The sequence below is a fragment of the Miscanthus floridulus genome, chromosome 2 (assembly GCF_019320115.1).
Source record: "Miscanthus floridulus cultivar M001 chromosome 2, ASM1932011v1, whole genome shotgun sequence".
Taxonomy (NCBI): domain Eukaryota; kingdom Viridiplantae; phylum Streptophyta; class Magnoliopsida; order Poales; family Poaceae; genus Miscanthus; species Miscanthus floridulus.
The window spans coordinates 135,333,659-135,350,856 of NC_089581.1; the positions used below are offsets into that span (position 1 = coordinate 135,333,659).

General features: G+C 44.6%; 1 protein-coding gene and 1 pseudogene across 1 annotated transcript; one reads left to right on the forward strand and one right to left on the reverse strand.

The window, feature by feature from the left end:
- Nucleotides 1-1,954: 1,954 nt before the first annotated feature.
- On the reverse strand, nt 1,955-7,782 carry LOC136539767 (proteasome subunit alpha type-2-like; annotated as a pseudogene).
- A 6,114-nt stretch (nt 7,783-13,896) lies between these two features.
- Nucleotides 13,897-17,155, forward strand: LOC136537115 (uncharacterized). The gene is made up of 5 exons (XM_066529190.1): nt 13,897-14,091; nt 16,113-16,479; nt 16,555-16,659; nt 16,731-16,871; nt 17,025-17,155. Exons 1-5 carry the CDS (start codon nt 13,897-13,899, stop codon nt 17,153-17,155), a joined length of 939 nt encoding a protein of 312 aa, XP_066385287.1.
- Nucleotides 17,156-17,198: the final 43 nt, after the last annotated feature.

Consider the following 17,198-nt stretch of genomic DNA (forward strand, 5'->3'; position numbering starts at 1 on the left):
TGGTTTATTACTTCATTTTAGTGCTAAATTGATCACTAGTACAGAAAAGCTTTTGAGGCGGTTAAAATAAGTTGTCAATGGCGGTTTGAAAAACCGTTACAATGCCACCGATGGTAAAGATAGAGTGTTTCTAGCGTCGTCGGAATTTAACCGCCCCTAAAAAGTATTTCTAGGGGCTCCGTTATGATATCCGCCCCTGAAAATGGTATTTTAGGAATGGTTGCTGTACGAGAACCACCCTTCAGGGACAGTTTCAGTAAGCACGTCGACCCTGTAAACATATCTTCAGTGGTGGTTACTGCACTGCAACCGTCCTTGAAACTGTTTTTGAAGGACGGTTGTGCCAATGCAACCGCCCCTAAAAATGTATTTACAAGTACGGTCATGGAAGCGCCTCTGAAAATCAGTTTCAAACATTTGGAATTTGAAATTTCCTGCCATATTTGAAATCGTGTTTTCCCACCAAATTTCAGAGCCAAATGCAATTGATTCAAATTAACTTCATATATAAATAGTAGTGAACTAGTTAACTAATACACACATGGTCAACAACAACAAAGTATTTGTGGCATAATTTAATTTACATTACAAACAACTAATTTTGAAGGAATTGTCTATTTATTTTACAAATATTATATTATTCTAGACCTAGACCTTAAAAATGATATAAAAAAGCTATGTACCAAAAATGACAAAGTAAATATACAAATTAACTAGAGTTCATGTGAGCCAAGTAAGTTGGGCAAAAATGAGTCTAAATTGCTAGGAAAAAAAAATCCAACATCATGCATGTCTCTCTAGATCTACATGAGAACAAAAGATTAGTGAAAGAAATGCATAGGTAAAGTTTAAAAAGAGTTTAGGGATGCCATAAGCTCACCTCTTAAACCCAACTCCTTCAAAAGTTCAAAGGGCAAAACCTCCCCCTCTATTTTTGCTATTTCTCGCCTCCAAGTGAGCTCAACAATGGGTGCGGAGCAGCACTATCCCGCGAAGAGGAAGAAGGAAATTTAGGGGGGTTATTTTTAGGGGCGGTTGACTAAGAGCACCGCCCCTGATATTAGATTTGAGACACAGTTCTCCGTCTTTGATAATCGACTTCTTCTAGAGACAGTTCTGTAAAGACGACTGTGTCCCCAAAAATCGTTTTTTAGGGGAGATAGTGTTAACAAAACCGCCCTAGAAATGAAGGGGTGTTTTTTCTTAATAGAACCATCCCTGAAAATTGATTTTCTAGCCGCGGTCATGAAGCTACAGTGTCTCCCGCGAAGGTTAGAGATGGCGTCTAAAAAAACCGTAAGGGAGGCGTCTAATCATTTCTGTACTAGTGGATATTGATTAGGTATGAAATTAATGTATTGATATTGTACAAACATGTATTCACTGTTCCCTTTTTTTTTTTTTTTGTTATAGCTCGTGAGCTAAACGAGACAGCCCTCTACCTCATTACCTTAATGAGCAGAGCCAAGCTGGTTCGTTAGCTCCTAGCCAAATTGGCTTGATATCCGCCCTATATAGGAATTAGGAGTAGAGTGTATGACTCACTAAATTCAAAGATTAACTTCTTCGTCCGGAATAAAAATAAATCTCATGATACTATCGTACTAGCCTCCAGCAACATACAAACACATGCACTGTCAGCCATGCAAATTTCTAGTCAAAATGGTCATTCACCTTACGAAACAGGGCACTCTTGATCTATGCAGGCAACCCGACCAGTTTTAGCGTGTGAACCTAAACCCGTCAAGTACTACCGATCTGCCTGGTACGTGCTCATCAGGTGGCTCAGAGAGCTGGTCAATGGCCACTTAATTGATCCGTATAAGCGAATAATCTGCCTGAAGCTGACAGGTACATGCGTCCAGCCGTCTCCTGACCGTCACATACGTCCTCAGCCACAGACCGGACTAAGGGTTGACAGTTGGGCAGAGTTCAACACACCTGACCTCAAAGCTAACGATTGAACATGGATTTTTCTTCATCTTGATTAAGATGGTCCAGTTTGACTTTGATCCCTATAGTCTGCAGCATTCAACTTCGACCACATAGATGCTGGTGCAGCCCTCAAGCGAACAGGGCAAGGCAGGCGATTAAAGTGGCAGACAGCGTGACAAAGCGGGTACTAGATGCACGACGCACCTACCTGGAAGCCTACCTGTTCCGAGTCTACAATGTCACTACTGCAGATAGTCTGTTCAAAGATTGAAAAATAATAATAAACTAAAGGATCTGACAAACTTCATGGGGGCTTGGGCCCGGCTACTTGAATTCATGCTTCTCTCGTTTCTGAAACTCGCAAATCGTTGAGGGGCAGCTTACTCCACCTCTTCCAGAAAATCCTTGATCTCTGCGGGGCTCAGAACCCTGTGTTTTGCATGGTAAAAAAAAATTGTATCAGCAAACCATTTTATTGCAGGAACGAGACATCTACTCCTAATAAACAGCTATAATGAATCGATTTCTAATGGGGAAGGGAGAATACATGCAGGAACCTTTTTTCCAGCATCTATTCAGATTAAAGGGAGTAGTCACAAGCATAGAGGATCGAAGACCCAAAAACAGCTCAAAGACCCTAAACTGACTGACAATGTTTGAGAGTTGGGTTAAGGTGAAACAAATCTCCTTGACACAAGCGTGAGGAACCAGGGGCCAAATCAGGGAGTGACATACCTGAACTCACGGTCAGATCCCGATCTCAATGTTGTTGGAAGAGATCTGCCCTTCGTATCTGCAAGCCGGCAAGCCCAGAGTTTTGTCAGTGGTGATGTTCGCAAAGTAACACAGTAACAGAGGCAATATATAGAAATCAGATACCCTTCTTTCAGAGTCAAAATTGCAGTATGGATGGCATCATCAAGCTCCATATCTTCTGTGTACCTTTAAAGAAAGACAAATAAAGGTCATATATGACTAAGGAAAGAGATCGAACTGTGTAGTTGTCACTTAAGCAGATATGATGATAAAATTATAAGGATCTATCAGTGAGACAATGCGTGGGAAACCTTAAAGCAACAACAGTGTCAAATCAAAAAAATTCCCTAAAGTTCATGGACAACTTTTTAATGACCAAACTGAAAAAAAAAATAGAACTAACAACAGTGTCTACTAAAGTATATAGGTCATCATATCATTTCAAGTAAATGTGAATGGAAGCAGACAACCAACTTGTCATGTTTTAAAGTTTCCAAAGAAACAGCATTTGGCTATCAAGTGTAGTCAATCTTCTACATACCTCTTCTCAAGAAATGTCTTTGCATTGGACACGTTTTTCCCCATAGCTGATGCTTTCCAGGAGAAGTATGATCCTGAAGGGTCTACCTACAAAAAAAAATGACTATATCAAAACTCGAGTACAAAATTTTATTAACAAGCCGCGGATGATAGATTCAGTAAATGGTCGGAGCCAATAGTTCAACTTAGAAAGTTTCCATTTCCAACTCTTCTAAGTCAACAGTCAGCACAAATATCATGACAAAATCTCACTATCATTGAAAAATGAGATAATATCATTTGTTGAGCAATGTAAAATGACCAGAGGCCTCTATTTTGTATTTCTCTGTCCATACCTGGTACAACTGGGGGCCATTGTCATCATACCCAGCAATCAACAAAGATACACCAAATGGTCTTACACCGCTGCAACAAACAAGGTCATAATAAAAATATATCCAAGAACATTCTTTATTTCTCATCCGTTTTAAAACCGCGCTGTTGCTCAAGTAGTCCTCGAGTAGTTTGGGGTCGTGTTGCTGTATGTTTTGGAGCTAATGACATTCCTAGAAATCTTGCTCAAGCCTGGGTGTGGGTCTAAAAATGGCTGCCAAATGGAACCGAAGTGCATGCTTTTGGGGTTGCAGCTTTATGTTGGGCAATCTAGAAGACAAGGAATAAAGCGTGTTTTGATGGAAAATACATCAAGTGCCCTTCTGAGATTGTTTTTTTTTTATGCCTGTGCTCTTTATGCAACATTGGGCAGTTCTCTACTCTGGGGAGATGCAGGAACTGATCATTGAAGGTGTCCAGATTATGATGCAGACAGCAACAACTGGAGTACCGATTCCTTCAAAATGAAATAACCGGAGTACCAAGGATTGAAGGAAGATAGGAGGCAGAACCGGATGATGAAGATTGACTACCTGCTACCGCTGGATAGTGCTGGTTGTTCCGCTGACTTTAGTTTTCATTTGGTTGAGGAGTCTCGTTTTCGTTAAATTGTATGTAGTATCGTATTGTGCTTGTTAAATTCATGTCTGTAATAAGGTTGTGTAGAATGTGGTTTGCCTTGCTTCTCCCCAGGAACGCATACTCTGAAGCAGAGGTGTGGTTACTGTTTAAGCCTTCCTTTTTTGTCATATGCTGTATTGCTGTTCTCCCTTCTTCCCAGATTCTGGTCTGAACTCGGTGTATTTCCATTGATGATAATGGAAATGGGGACAACCTCAATTTGAGAGAAAATATCCAGGATCAAAAGAGTGATTTTCGAAGGGCGGGCCTGGTGCAAGCGGTAGAGTCTTACCGCCTGTGACCGGAAGGTCCTGGGTTCGAGTCGCGGTCTCCTCGCATTGCACAAGCGAGGGTAAGGCTTGCCACTGACACCCTTCCCCAGACCCCGCACAGAGTGGGAGCTCTCTGCACTGGGTACGCCCTTTAAGAGTGATTTTCACTTCTTCAGGTCTCACCAATCAGAATAAGAACTAGGCATCATAGAGACCAACTTTTGGTATGAGCAAGGATCCAAAAACTGTATTACTAAGATTTACTAGTGCGATCTGCAACTGACCTGTTACTGGTATTTTCTGGGTCTATTCTGGATAACAATATGCATTTGTTCTTGGTACACAGATTTTCCTCGCAATATTATGTTTGTTTGGTCTTTCATAATCATTAGCAGTACATCAATACCAGCATTGCTTCAACCGTTCCAGGTTGGACGCTGGTAAAGAACCACCCGGTTATCACTGGTATTTTTTGTTTCCTAAGAGTATTCTATAAATTATCATAAAAAGAGAGTATTGCAAAACTAGGGCATCTTGTGCGGATCTTAATTCCTGTGAGGTGACCTTTCTAGAACTGTTTGAAAAAGAAATTATGCCACTTATCAGAGTCCTTTAATAGTTTACATCGAACTTGTTAAGTGGTTATCAACATAGCATAACATTTTAGTGCATCATGTTGAACAGTGATACAGAGTTATATTATATTATGCATCCACAATATCGAGAAATCTCGATACAGAAATCGGACATAGCTTATTCATAGATTAACAGTTTCAACGCAGCAATGAAAGTGAACATGTGTACCAACTTATCATACCCAGACTGTGTGAACTCCTGCATAACAGCAGCTGTTTCTCTGACAAGCTGTGTAACAGGTATAGTTTCCTGCAGTGGATGGAAATTTTAAACAATTAGACAGCACAAATTATTAGTTTCACTTCAAAATAACAAATGTATGTGATAATAATGTTCAACAAATCATTTTAAAAAACAAAAGGTAATTTGGTAACACATCCAAAGTGTGAACCTGCACCACCATTTAAATGCAAAGATAATGTACACCAAATGAACTGCCACAAATACCTTATACAACCGGTAATACTGCTGTGCTTGTTTCCGGCTTTTCCTCACTAGAACGCGGAAATCCGGACCCATCCCACTGAAAAATAACACAAGGTAAGCACATGGAAATGCGACAGAAAAAACGGTGAGAGTTCATGGTCATGGGTCTTCTCAATGATCAGTAATGTACATATCACTGAGTTGAACTGTTAAACCTTAATACCTTATATTGATGGTGGGAAGCTAAAAGAATCAATAGGGAACTTGAACTGAAATAAATTTGGCTTAACTTGGTCTGTACACAATTGTTTTAAAACAAATTCCCCATATGCATATAAGAACTTGTCCTTTCAACATATAATTCTCTTTTGGTAAGCATAGTGCCTTTTTACTTTTTATTACACCATCTCATTAGTGACAAGTGCAAATCAGATGTGACAGCTCTAAGGAGCTAACACTAAAACCCTACATCAGCCATGTCGAAAGATTATGATTTGTGACCTTATACATTATTAAGTTCAGAAATGTGAGGCAAATGTATAGAGCAAGGCTGTCAGCATCCAGAACGTAAGATGTGAACAGCAAAGCAACCAATAGGTCCAAATAGCATAGGAAAGTACCTGTAAACAACTCCAATATTTGGAGTCAATGCTTGAATCTTTTGCACCTACAGGTTAGGAATTGGGGGGCCTTTTAATGCATTTACAAGAAGCACAAATGATGCGATTTGACTGAGAGAGGAAGCAAAAGATAATGATGATGTTACACATACAGATGTTTCATCCACTAAAATAGACGGCAATTTCTTCTCAGTGGCAATAACAACTCCATTAGAAGCTGCAATATGGCATGTATCAGAATAAATAATCAAGAGACAAAAGGTAGTGAAATAGTTACAGACTGCCAGATCCCAGGTATAAATACAGAATAGAAATATCTGAAAGAGCACACAGTATACAATAAATTCGTGATAATGTAACAGCTAACTATATCAGCAGGAGCAATTATGTCGGAAATACAAGTCAAATAGTAGTTTCATTCAGCAATTTGAGTTCAGACACAAATTGATAACGAGAGTGAAATATCCAAATATTGAACTTGCTTCCAGAACACAGCTGCTGAGTGGCAGCAATTAGAAGAGACCATCAGTATGATGGATAATTGGATATCAACGACAACAAAAATAAATGAAGGAATGAAGAAAAAAAAAATATGTCCACGACTTGGAATTTTAGCAAACCCCTTCCAAGGGACCATGCCACCATCTCATCACTATGGAAGGTATTAACAGTCCCCCATGACTCCAAGATAAAGAAAGGTCCAACTTTATGAGATTTGTTAACTACAGTGCATTTCTTAGGCATTAAATTGACTCCTGAACCACTTGGGATTTTGCACTTGTATGTGAGTCCGCAGTGCACATTGTATCAGCAAACAACCAGAACCACACAGAAAGCATAAAAAGTCATGTTGATCATCAAAACCAAAATAACAAGTCACAACTGCTACTATTAGACAGGGCTTAGTTAAGGAGATACCACTTGTCTCCACGAAATTTGCTGATATTGTGGATCCTAACTGCGCCCATGGTATATCTCGGGTAAGAGAGCAGGCCAATCAAGACTCTATGCTGTCTTAGAACGAGCACGCGCTACCAGTGCCACCAGGGAATCACAAATTCACCACAATGGCCACCAATACCCATAGCCATCTCAAACCTCGGAAAGCCCACACGTTATGAATCAAATGTACAATTCCAAGTTGCTAAGAAATAAACCAGCCTAATCAGATTAGAGCGGCGTGGATAAACACGGTTACACTTAGCCAAACCCTAATCCCCGAATTCCAGGCGCACTCAGAAACCCGCAAGCCCCAAACCCTCGTCCGCGACTCCACATTGGCCCTAACACTGACGAAAGAGACTACGAAAGGATTAAGCAGGGGGTAAGGATCGCACCTTTGATCCCCAGGGAGGTTTGGCCGGAGCCCACCGCCGTCAGGGCGTGCTAGATCTGCACCAGCTTCCCCGACGGGCTGCAAGGCACCGAGACCCATTTAAAGTCATCTTGACGGTAAGTCTCCGCAGAGAGAGAGAGAGAGTTGGGACCTGAAGGTGGTAAGAGAGAAGGAGTACTGGCTGTCCCCCATAGCCGAGCTCGACGGCTACCTCGCCGGCCGCCGCCTTCGTTTCCTTTCTTCGGTCGGGGGAAAGAGTTGGGCTTGGTGGGTGGGGGTAAGGATGAAAATGGTCGAACTCGGTCGAAAAACTCCTCAACCGTTTTCTACTTTTACATTTGAAATACGAAAGCGAAAGCGAAAGCGGACAAGCCGGACACGAAAACGAACACGAACTTACGGAATATCTAGAATTTCGAAAACGAACCAATTCGAGCGGAATTATGTCGAACACGGTCGGTATGCGAAAATTCAATACGAAATACCGACCCACAGTGCATAGCATTAAACAAGTGCACGACCAAATACATAACAAGTTCACAACTAACAAGTGCATGATCTAGTTCAAGTGCATAGCATTAAACAAGTGCACGACCAAATACATAATATGAGAGATGAGGCTAGGCGCCGTCTATAAGAGAGGGTAGCTAGCCACCGGTAGAAAGAACACAGTTGCGTGGTGAGCAGCCTGTAATTGGGCTGTATGACCTGTGCAGTTGGTCAAATTCGGTCTAAACCGAATTTTGAATTCGGAATATTTCAAATTAAAAGTAGAAAAGTAGAAACCGGTCGAAAAATGTGTAAACCGTTTTCTACTTTTACATTCGAAATACGAAACATCTCAAATGCGAAAGCGAAAACGGTAAAGTCAGACAAGAAAATGCGGATTCGGTCGGATTAAATATAGAAAACGATGCGGTTCGGTTCGGGATATTTCCGTTCCGTTTTCATCCTTAGGTGGGGGTGTGTGTGTGCGCGCGCGCGTGTGCGGGGGGGTGGGGTGGGTGGGGGGGGGAGCTCGACGGTTTGTGTGTGGGGGTGGGGGTGTGTGTCAATAAAAAAAAAATCATAACGTAGAGTGTGCCTAGGAAAAAGTTGATCTTCGGCGTCATTGTTTCAAAATTTTTTTTTTCCTTCAGACCACTACTATCAGTTTGGCCTCTAACGTCGTCAAACTGCAGGCTCTAACGCCGTCAAACTGCAGGTATGAAAAGTCGAAAGTATCTTTAAGTCTAAATATGTCATTAAATTTTTTTTGATCATCTTAACGACTTCAAATAAAAAAAAAGACAAAACTAGAAAGTTATAGATCTTGTCGAGATTTATAATTTTTATATAAAAAATATCTTCATTTAATTCCGTAAAAAATAGATATAATTTTTCTAAGATATATTAATCCTATCAAATCATATTTTTTACGGAATTAAATGAAGATAATTTTTATATAAAAATTATAGATCTCGACGAGATCTACAACTTTCTAGTTTTAAGTTTTTTCATTGAAGTCGTTAAGATGCTCAAAAAAATTAATGGCATATTTAGATTTAAAGGTATTTTCAACTTTTCACACCTACAGTTTGACGCCGTTAAAGCCCAAACTAACAACGGTGACATAGAGGGAGCAGTGACGTGGAAGACTACTGAACTTTTTTAAAGATACACAGTAAGTTGCGATCTTTTTTTCTATGACACACAGGGAATCCAACACCGTGGGAAGAAGAGATGAAGCAAGAGGGGGAGGGGATCTGCCTTGCGGGCCACCGACTCCTTTACGACGCGCGCCGTTGGATACTTGCATCGTACACCGTCCTCGCCTCAAGTTGCCAAATCTCTCTACTGCCATCTCCTCGAGTTGCCAAACTATCTACTGCCATCTCTTTTTCAAGACGCGTATACCGTGTACGTGTAGCCCAGTTTTCCATCCACGACACCAGTAAGTGTTTCTTTTATCTCTATAAATATAAAGTAAAACCTCGAATTGTCAGGAGAAAAATTGCTAGGCAAAAGATGCAGTTAGCTCAAACTTATGACAACCCTTTCTCTTGGTCACATTTGGCCTGATAGATAGTTGTCATATGATGGCTCCGTTCACTTCGCTGAAAAACTAAGCCAAAACATTGTTCCGACTAATTTGTTGTGAGAGAAAATACTATTCTAGCTAAAAAAACAAGCTGAAAAGTACGGATTATAAGACAAGAAGACAAACGAACAGGGCAGATAGCAGTAGACCAATAAGGTCTATCAAATCTGCAAAAATCTAATGCTTGTGCCAAAATTACAATATAGTCAACCAAGTATACAAAAGCAACGTTCTAGCTGTGTTATGCATCCTGTTCGGTTGTTGGTTTCAGCCAAACTTATTCAACCAGCCAACGGTGTTTTTCTCTCACAATAAACCAGCACCAGTCAGTCCAAACCAGCCCAGAAATCAACCAGCGAACACGCTGATGTTAGAAGACAACTACAGATGGAACTTGTGCACACTAAATTAAAGCCCCGGGAACTCATGATATCTGAGTGATTCAGACAAACAGCCGGAAAAAAAAACTTTGAACTGATTTTTTCCCCACCGTAAGCTGTTGAGAAGCTGCACATGGCCTCTGATATCCGAGTGATTCAGACAGACTGCCAAAAAAATCTCTACAGTTTACCCTATCAGACCAGTATCAATGGGAGGTTTCATCTCACTATCTCCAAGATGTGACATCATTGATAACTGTGAATGAAACAGATACTCTCAGGGCCTGTTTAGATTCCAAAAAATTTTGCGCAGTATCCGTCACATCGAATCTTGTGGCACATGCATGGAGTACTAAATGTAGACGAAAAAAACTAATTGCACAGTTTGGTGAGAAATCGTGTCGACAGAATATCGTCGGCAGTCCACCGAGGGGTATCCCGCGATGGTAGATTGATCGGTAGAGGAGCGTGTGATCAAGAACAAGAAGGCAACAGAGACACACGAGTTATACAGGTTCAGGCCGTCAGTACGACGTAATAACTTACTCTTGTGGTCTGTTGGTTTGTATTAGCTATCGTATGATTTGCCGTGAATTCGTAGGGGTCCCTGCCCGCCTTATATAGTCTGGGGGGCAAAGTTACAAGTCGGTTAGATCTGAGAGATAACCGGAAAGTAATAACAGATTACAAGAAACATAGGATCGTACGTATCCTATCAGATCTCGTAACATCTTCAGGATATCCTCTCCGTGCCTTGCGGGGGTCGCCGAGCAGAACCGTGCCCCGCAAGGCTCCTTCTTGCGGGCTGGGCCGCCCCTGGAGGCATAGCCCATGTGACCTGCCGTGGGTATCCGGGGTCGTACCCCCCACAGCTAGTCCCCGAGTGCCTTGTACCCGTTGTGCAACGCCGTCTTGAGACTTTCCGAGCAGGTGCGAACCAAAACCGAACTGTCCAAATCGTGGTCCGACCACCATAAGGAGTCGCCGAGCGGTTGTGAGCAGCTGCCGAGCAGCGTACAACATCGCCGAGCAGTGTGCTCTGAGCACGGCTTGTCATAAGGGTGTAAGGAGCTCAAGTCCAAAATTAAAAATTCCTGCATGGTAAAGGGAAGTGTGCCCACTTAAAATCCGAAAACGAAGGTAAAGATACCTGGTTTTATCTTTTAGAGGCTCGGAGTCTTTCAGAAAAACAAACACATTCACCGCAAGGTGAAGTGTGCCCACTTAGTCCCCGAGCCTCACAGTAGGTGACGTAGTCACGTGGTGCCAGGCTCAGAAATTAGCAAACCGTCCGAGCAGGCAGCCAGTCCCTGAGCGTAGCCTCGAGACAAAAAACAAACACATTCACCGCAAGATGAAGTGTGCCCACTTAGTCCTCGAGCCTGACAGTAGGTGACGTAGTCACGTGGTGCCAGGCTGAAAGCTCTAGTTTGGTTTTGGTTAATTGATGAAACCCTAAGTGCTAACCTAGTTTATCAAGATGATTATGAGATAGGTAGCACTACTCCAAGTGATGAAGCAATGACGAAGATCATGTCAATGGTGATAGCATGGTGATGATCAAATGCTTGAACTTGGAAAAGAAGAAAGAGAAAAACAAAAGGCTCAAGGCAAAGGTATAAAATGTAGGAGCCATTTTGTTTTAGTGATCAAGACACTTAGTGAGTGTAATCACATTTAGGATAGATAGCTATACTATTAAGAGGAGTGTAACTCGTATCGAAATGCGGTTATCAAAGTGCCACTAGATGCTCTAACTCATTGCATATGCATTTAGGATCTAGTGGAGTGCTAACATCCTTGAAAATATTTGTGAAAATATGCTAACACATGTGCACAAGGTGTTTGCAGGGTTGAGATGGGTTTGGGTCCCTCTCTCCCTCCCGCCGACGCCAGCATCATTTCGACCAACTCTATTTCAACTCTAACTTCTTCACCCTTGCTCAAATGTGCCAACCACCAAGAATTTTGCATCCGGCGCAATAGAAAATAGACATTTCATTTTTTCGAAAGCGCCGATTCGGCGCTTTTGGAAAAATGAAATGTCTATTTTCTATTGCGCCGGATGCAAAATTCTTAGTGGTTGGCACATTTGAGCAAGGGTGAAGAAGTTAGAGTTGAAATGGAGTTGGTCAAAATGATGCTGGCGTCGGTCTACTGACCGGACACTGGGTCACTCAGCGATCGGACGCTGAAAGGCTGCGTCCGGTCGAGCTGTCAGACGACACAGTGGGTAGGGTTGAGCACCGGACGCTGGTCTGCGTCCGGTCAAGGTGGATCGGACGCATCCGGTCGAAAAAACATGCCTCGGAGAGCTTACTGGAAACGACCGGACGCTGAGGCTTCAGCGTCCGGTCAGTTTTGACCGGAGCGTCCGGTCAGCTTCGTAGCCGTTGAAATCTGACGAACAGCGTTTGAAGCTGGTGACGCGTGGCGTCCATCGGGCGACCGGACGCTGAGGGCCAGCGTCCGGTCGGTATGACCGGAGCGTCTGGTCAGAGCGCGTTTTGTCCAGTGAAGGGGTATAATGGCTCTATTTGATGGGGGCTCTATTTATAGCCCCATGGCCGGCTCAAGGGATAACTCTTGCGCATTTTCATTGACATAACAACCTTGTGAGCTTAGCCAAAGCCCTCCCACTCATCTCCATCATTGATCCATCATCATTGTGAGATTGGGAGAGAATCCAAGTGCATTGCTTGAGTGATTGCATCTAGAGGCACTTGGTATTCGTGTTGCGCTGCGGATTTCGCTTGTTTCTCTTGGTGGTTGCCACCACCTAGACGGTTGGAGCAGCGGTGAAGGATCGGCACGAGTTGGTGATTGTTCGTGGCTGCCTTCGGTGATTGTGAGGGGAGTTGTACCTTCCCCGGCGGAGTGCCGAAAGGTAACTCTAGTAAATTGCTCGTGTCATTGAGTTACCTCACTTGTGGGTCGGTTCTTGCGGTGTCCAATCGTGTGGACGAGGTTTGTGAAACACCTCTTAGCCACCGAACCACCAAGTGTTGGTCGACACAACGGGGACGTAGCGTGTTGGCAAACACGTGAACCTCGGGAGAAAATCGATTGTCTCTTGTCTTTGGCATTCTCTCAATGATTGGCTATATATTCATCTTGTGATTGGTTCATCCCCTACACGTTGGTATAATTACCTTACTCACTTATTTACATTCTTGTAAACTAGTTGACACAAGCTCTTTAGTGTAATTAGATTTGAGAGCTTGCTTTATTATTTATATTCATCTAGTTGAGCTCTTTAGAGTAGCAAGGTTGAGAGCTCTTAGTGAGTAATTACATAGCAAGTTTGTGTGCCTAAGTAATTATTGCAACTAGAATTGTTGGATAGGTGGCTTGCAACCCTTGTAGAGCTAGAGCAAGTTTACATTACGCTATTTGTCATACTAATCAAATTGCTCTAGTTGATTTGTAGATTTTTAAATAGGCTATTCACCCCTCTCTAGCCATATTAGGACCTTTCACAGGCTCAGAAATTAGTAAACCGTCCGAGCAGGTAGCCAGTCCTCGTGTTTCAGGCGTAGATATTGGATAAATCAAACCGTGGCGAGAAATTCGGAGTAATGGTTGTACAGTATCAGTTACTAAGCCTTATTAAAATGCGGAGAATTCGGAGAATAAGTGGTGGCGATAAATGAGCGGCGTGGGCTACTGTGACGCGATAGCCCAAGTTGCGGCCCATTAAACCATTTTGGAGGAGTCGAAGTAGCGCTGATCGCGGGAACGATTTCCCAAAAACCCTCAGAGTCAAGGGAGAGTGGGGAAAGTGCTTTATAACCGCACCGCCACACACATCACCTCCTACCTCTGTCAAGCCACCCTGCTTCCTGCCTTCGCAATCCCTGTGCTTCACATTCCACACCAATCGCGAGCATTCGCCTCCAACCCTAGGACCAATCCATAGGAAATGGCGCCGAAAAAAGGAGCCGCAAAGCCGAAGAAAGTGGCCACCAGAGCCAGCCGCGACGAGGAGTGGGTGCCGTCGAAGACGTCGGCGGCGGATCTCGATAAGATGGTGGCGGCGGGCGTTCTCCCAGACCGTCTCATTGCTGGATGGCGGCCAGTTAGTGGTGAGCCCTTCCCGACACCACATACTGATGAGGTTGTAGTATTTGAGGATTATTTCTGGCGAGGATTAGGGTTTCCTGTCCACCCCTTTCTGAGGGATCTTATGGAGTTTTGGGCGATTAGCCTCTGTAATCTGCACCCCAACACCATTCTGCATGTTTCTATCTTTATCCATTTCTGCGAGGTGTTTCTTGGTGTTCTTCCGCACTTCAACCTCTTCAGGCACCTGTTCTGTCTGAAGAAGAAGGGGGGTAGCGGTTCCAAGGTGGTCGGCGGCGTTTACCTGCAACTCAAGGATGGGATGGCCAGCGAATATATCAGCGTTCCACTAAATACCTCCCTCAAAGGTTGGAATGCCAGATGGTTCTATATCAAACAAAGTCACCCAATGATTCGATGCGACGTCCACCACATCCCGGTTAATCATATTAACTGGTCGGAGAGACCCAACAATGCTGAGATGGAGCAGGTAATGGAACTGCTGGACTTGATTAAGGGCGTTGAGCTTCGGGGTGAACTGGTGGCGGCTAGCTTTATAGTGTGGCGCCTTCAGCCTTGCAAAGAGAGGGCCCACCCGGCATTTGACTATAAAGGTGACAACGATGGTACCCGGGAAAACACAGACCGTCTGACGAAGAGGGAAGTGATAGACCGTGCCATGGTTCTATTTACTTCGAATGTCTTATTCAGCTGGCCAAAAGGAACGAAGGCTTTCAACTGCACCAATCCACCTCCTCAGGTAACCATTTCGCTTCGCGTCTATCAGGCATTAATTGCCGAGCATAGGACTGACTTACTTATGAAAAGATCCATTCGCAGGATAGGGCAATATACTTTTCAGACGTGCCGAGAGCCGATTGGCCGAAAGGAGTAGATCCTCGGCGGCCACTACAGCTCGAAGAGGATGAGCCAAGCTCCTCATTGGATAGTCCATCCCCAGTGTCAGAGAAGGTCCACGGGAAAAGACCGGCAGTAGACGAGCCGGTCCAAAAAAGGAGAAAAACCGCCAGCTCTCATGCACACAAACCAGGCGACATCTCTCTTGGAGAGGACCGAGCAGTTCGGCCACGACGAATGGCTGTGCTGGAGTGGTCGGACGATGACGAGGACCAGTCAGCGCTTCCGCCGAGCACGACGGAGGCACCGGCGGATGCTGACGCTCCCAAGCATCGATCACAGGAAAGTTATGGTCGGGCAACAGTGGACGTCCCGATGATGCAAACTACCGAAGTCCCCGAACAACGCACAGAAGGGGGTGCCCCCGGGCACCAAGAAGAGCGGCAGCCCGCTGCAGAGGCGCAGAAGTCCTCCCATAAAGCCGACCAAGCAGCCGCGCCTGGGGGGTCAGGTAGGCATCGCCGATTCAAGAAAATCAATCAGAAGACCAAACCGTAAGTATATTTGCCTTGGAGTAATAATATTGTTCCTTGATTTCTCCTTGTTACTGAGAAGCCGATATTACGCAGTGCGACGCCAAGGCCCATGACCTCAGAAGAAAAAACGACGACTACTCCCGTCCGGGAGTCCCCTAGTGCTCGACGAACAGAGGACAGGCCAGCCGCCGCTCCCAGCAGACCTGGCGATGGTGAATCGTTGGCGCACACGATCGGCGCGTCGGCGACCGCAACCTCGGCTACGACCGAAAAAGTCATTACCTTGGAAGCGGAAACTGCGGCTGTTTTTGATGCGCCGGAGGTTACAGATGCGACTCCGTCAACGGCTGAGGAGCAAACGTCGTCACCCGCAGGGATGCCAGGAGTGGTCGGAGCGGCGGTCCGACCACGGAGCCCCCCGGTGGTGCCTCAAGTGACAGCGGAGGAGGACGAGGTCGTGGAGATCGAGCGTGCCGCACCTGAGCCCCAGTCCGTCCGGATTCTCCGGAAACGCGGGGAAGAGGTGGTAGTCGTCGAGGAAGAAAACACCACCAGGGAGATAAAGAGGTTGAAATCCGCCGTCGCTGGAGTTATGACTCAAATCGAGGTGAGTGCCGCGCCAATAACACTGATATATGTTGTCGGAAGATCAAGGTTTATCTCTTTCATTGTTAATCCGCAGGGGATAGCTCGGACAGCCGATCAGCGGCACCAACTGATAAAGAGGATGGAGCCCCTCACCGAGGAAAATAAGATACTCCGGGAGGCTTTAAGTCTTTCGGAGAAAAGTATTCAGAGGGCCCAGCGCGAGCGGGACCTTGCGGAGTCGAACTCGCGGGACCTTGAACATCAGAATGAGGTTCTGTCCGAGCGACTAACGGCTTCGTCCGAGCAGCTAAAGAAGACATCCGAGGAGCTGGCGATTGTATTCGAGGAACTTAAGAAAATGTCCGAGCAGTTGAGCAAGAAAAACGGAGAACTCGATAGTAAAACTGAGCAGCTCGACCGGAAGTGCCAACAGTTGGAGGATGTATCCAAGCTGAAATCCGGTATTCTTTTTCACATAATGTGCTTTGCAGTAAGTGGCCGTATATTTTTCCGTTTCTTATCTTTTGTGCTTGCAGAGCAAGATGCAGAACTCAACCAGCTTCGCCAGACCGTCGAACAAATTCGACAAGAGAAAACGAAGGAGTCGGAGCGAGCCGACAAACTATCCAAAGAATTGAAAGGTAGGTTTCCCTTGATCGGAAGTGACGCCGTAATATTTTTTTGCTGTGACGAACCATTGTAATTCTTGCAGATTATCGACATAAAACCAAGGCACAATTCGATGTGCTGGTGCAGGAAGCCAAAGTCCAGAAGGACAACTTCAACACTATAACTGCCGCAATAAAACCAGTACTCGACTGCGTTGACGTTGAACCGGCGCCCCATCCTGATGGTAGGCAGCAAGGACCAGACACCATCGTTCAGAGATGCAAGGCAGCGTGGGAGAACTTCAAAAACTTCAACCGCGATGCCGTTTTGACCGCCGCTACTCATGCCCTTGCAGTGGTTCGGTCCCATTATCCGTCCGTCGACATCTAGTCGATAGGTGGTGGGTTCGCCGATGGGCTGAGCGACGCGCAAACCCAGCAGCTGGAGGATGACGTCGAGGATGTGGCAAAAGTGCTTGTCGGCGATATAGACCTGTTTGGCGAAACAGAAACTGTTGGCGAAGCTTAACGAACTGCCCGGATATTACCGCCTGTAATACTTGATTTATCTG

Excerpts from the sequence above, each read along its gene's own strand:
- LOC136537115 (XM_066529190.1), top strand. The coding sequence starts at position 13,897 with ATGGCGCCGAAAAAAGGAGCCGCAAAGCCGAAGAAAGTGGCCACCAGA. Across the intron at positions 14,092-16,112 it reads CGACACCACATACTGATGAG|GGGATAGCTCGGACAGCCGA; the intron begins GTTGTAGTATTT and ends GTTAATCCGCAG. Across the intron at positions 16,480-16,554 it reads TGTATCCAAGCTGAAATCCG|AGCAAGATGCAGAACTCAAC; the intron begins GTATTCTTTTTC and ends TTGTGCTTGCAG.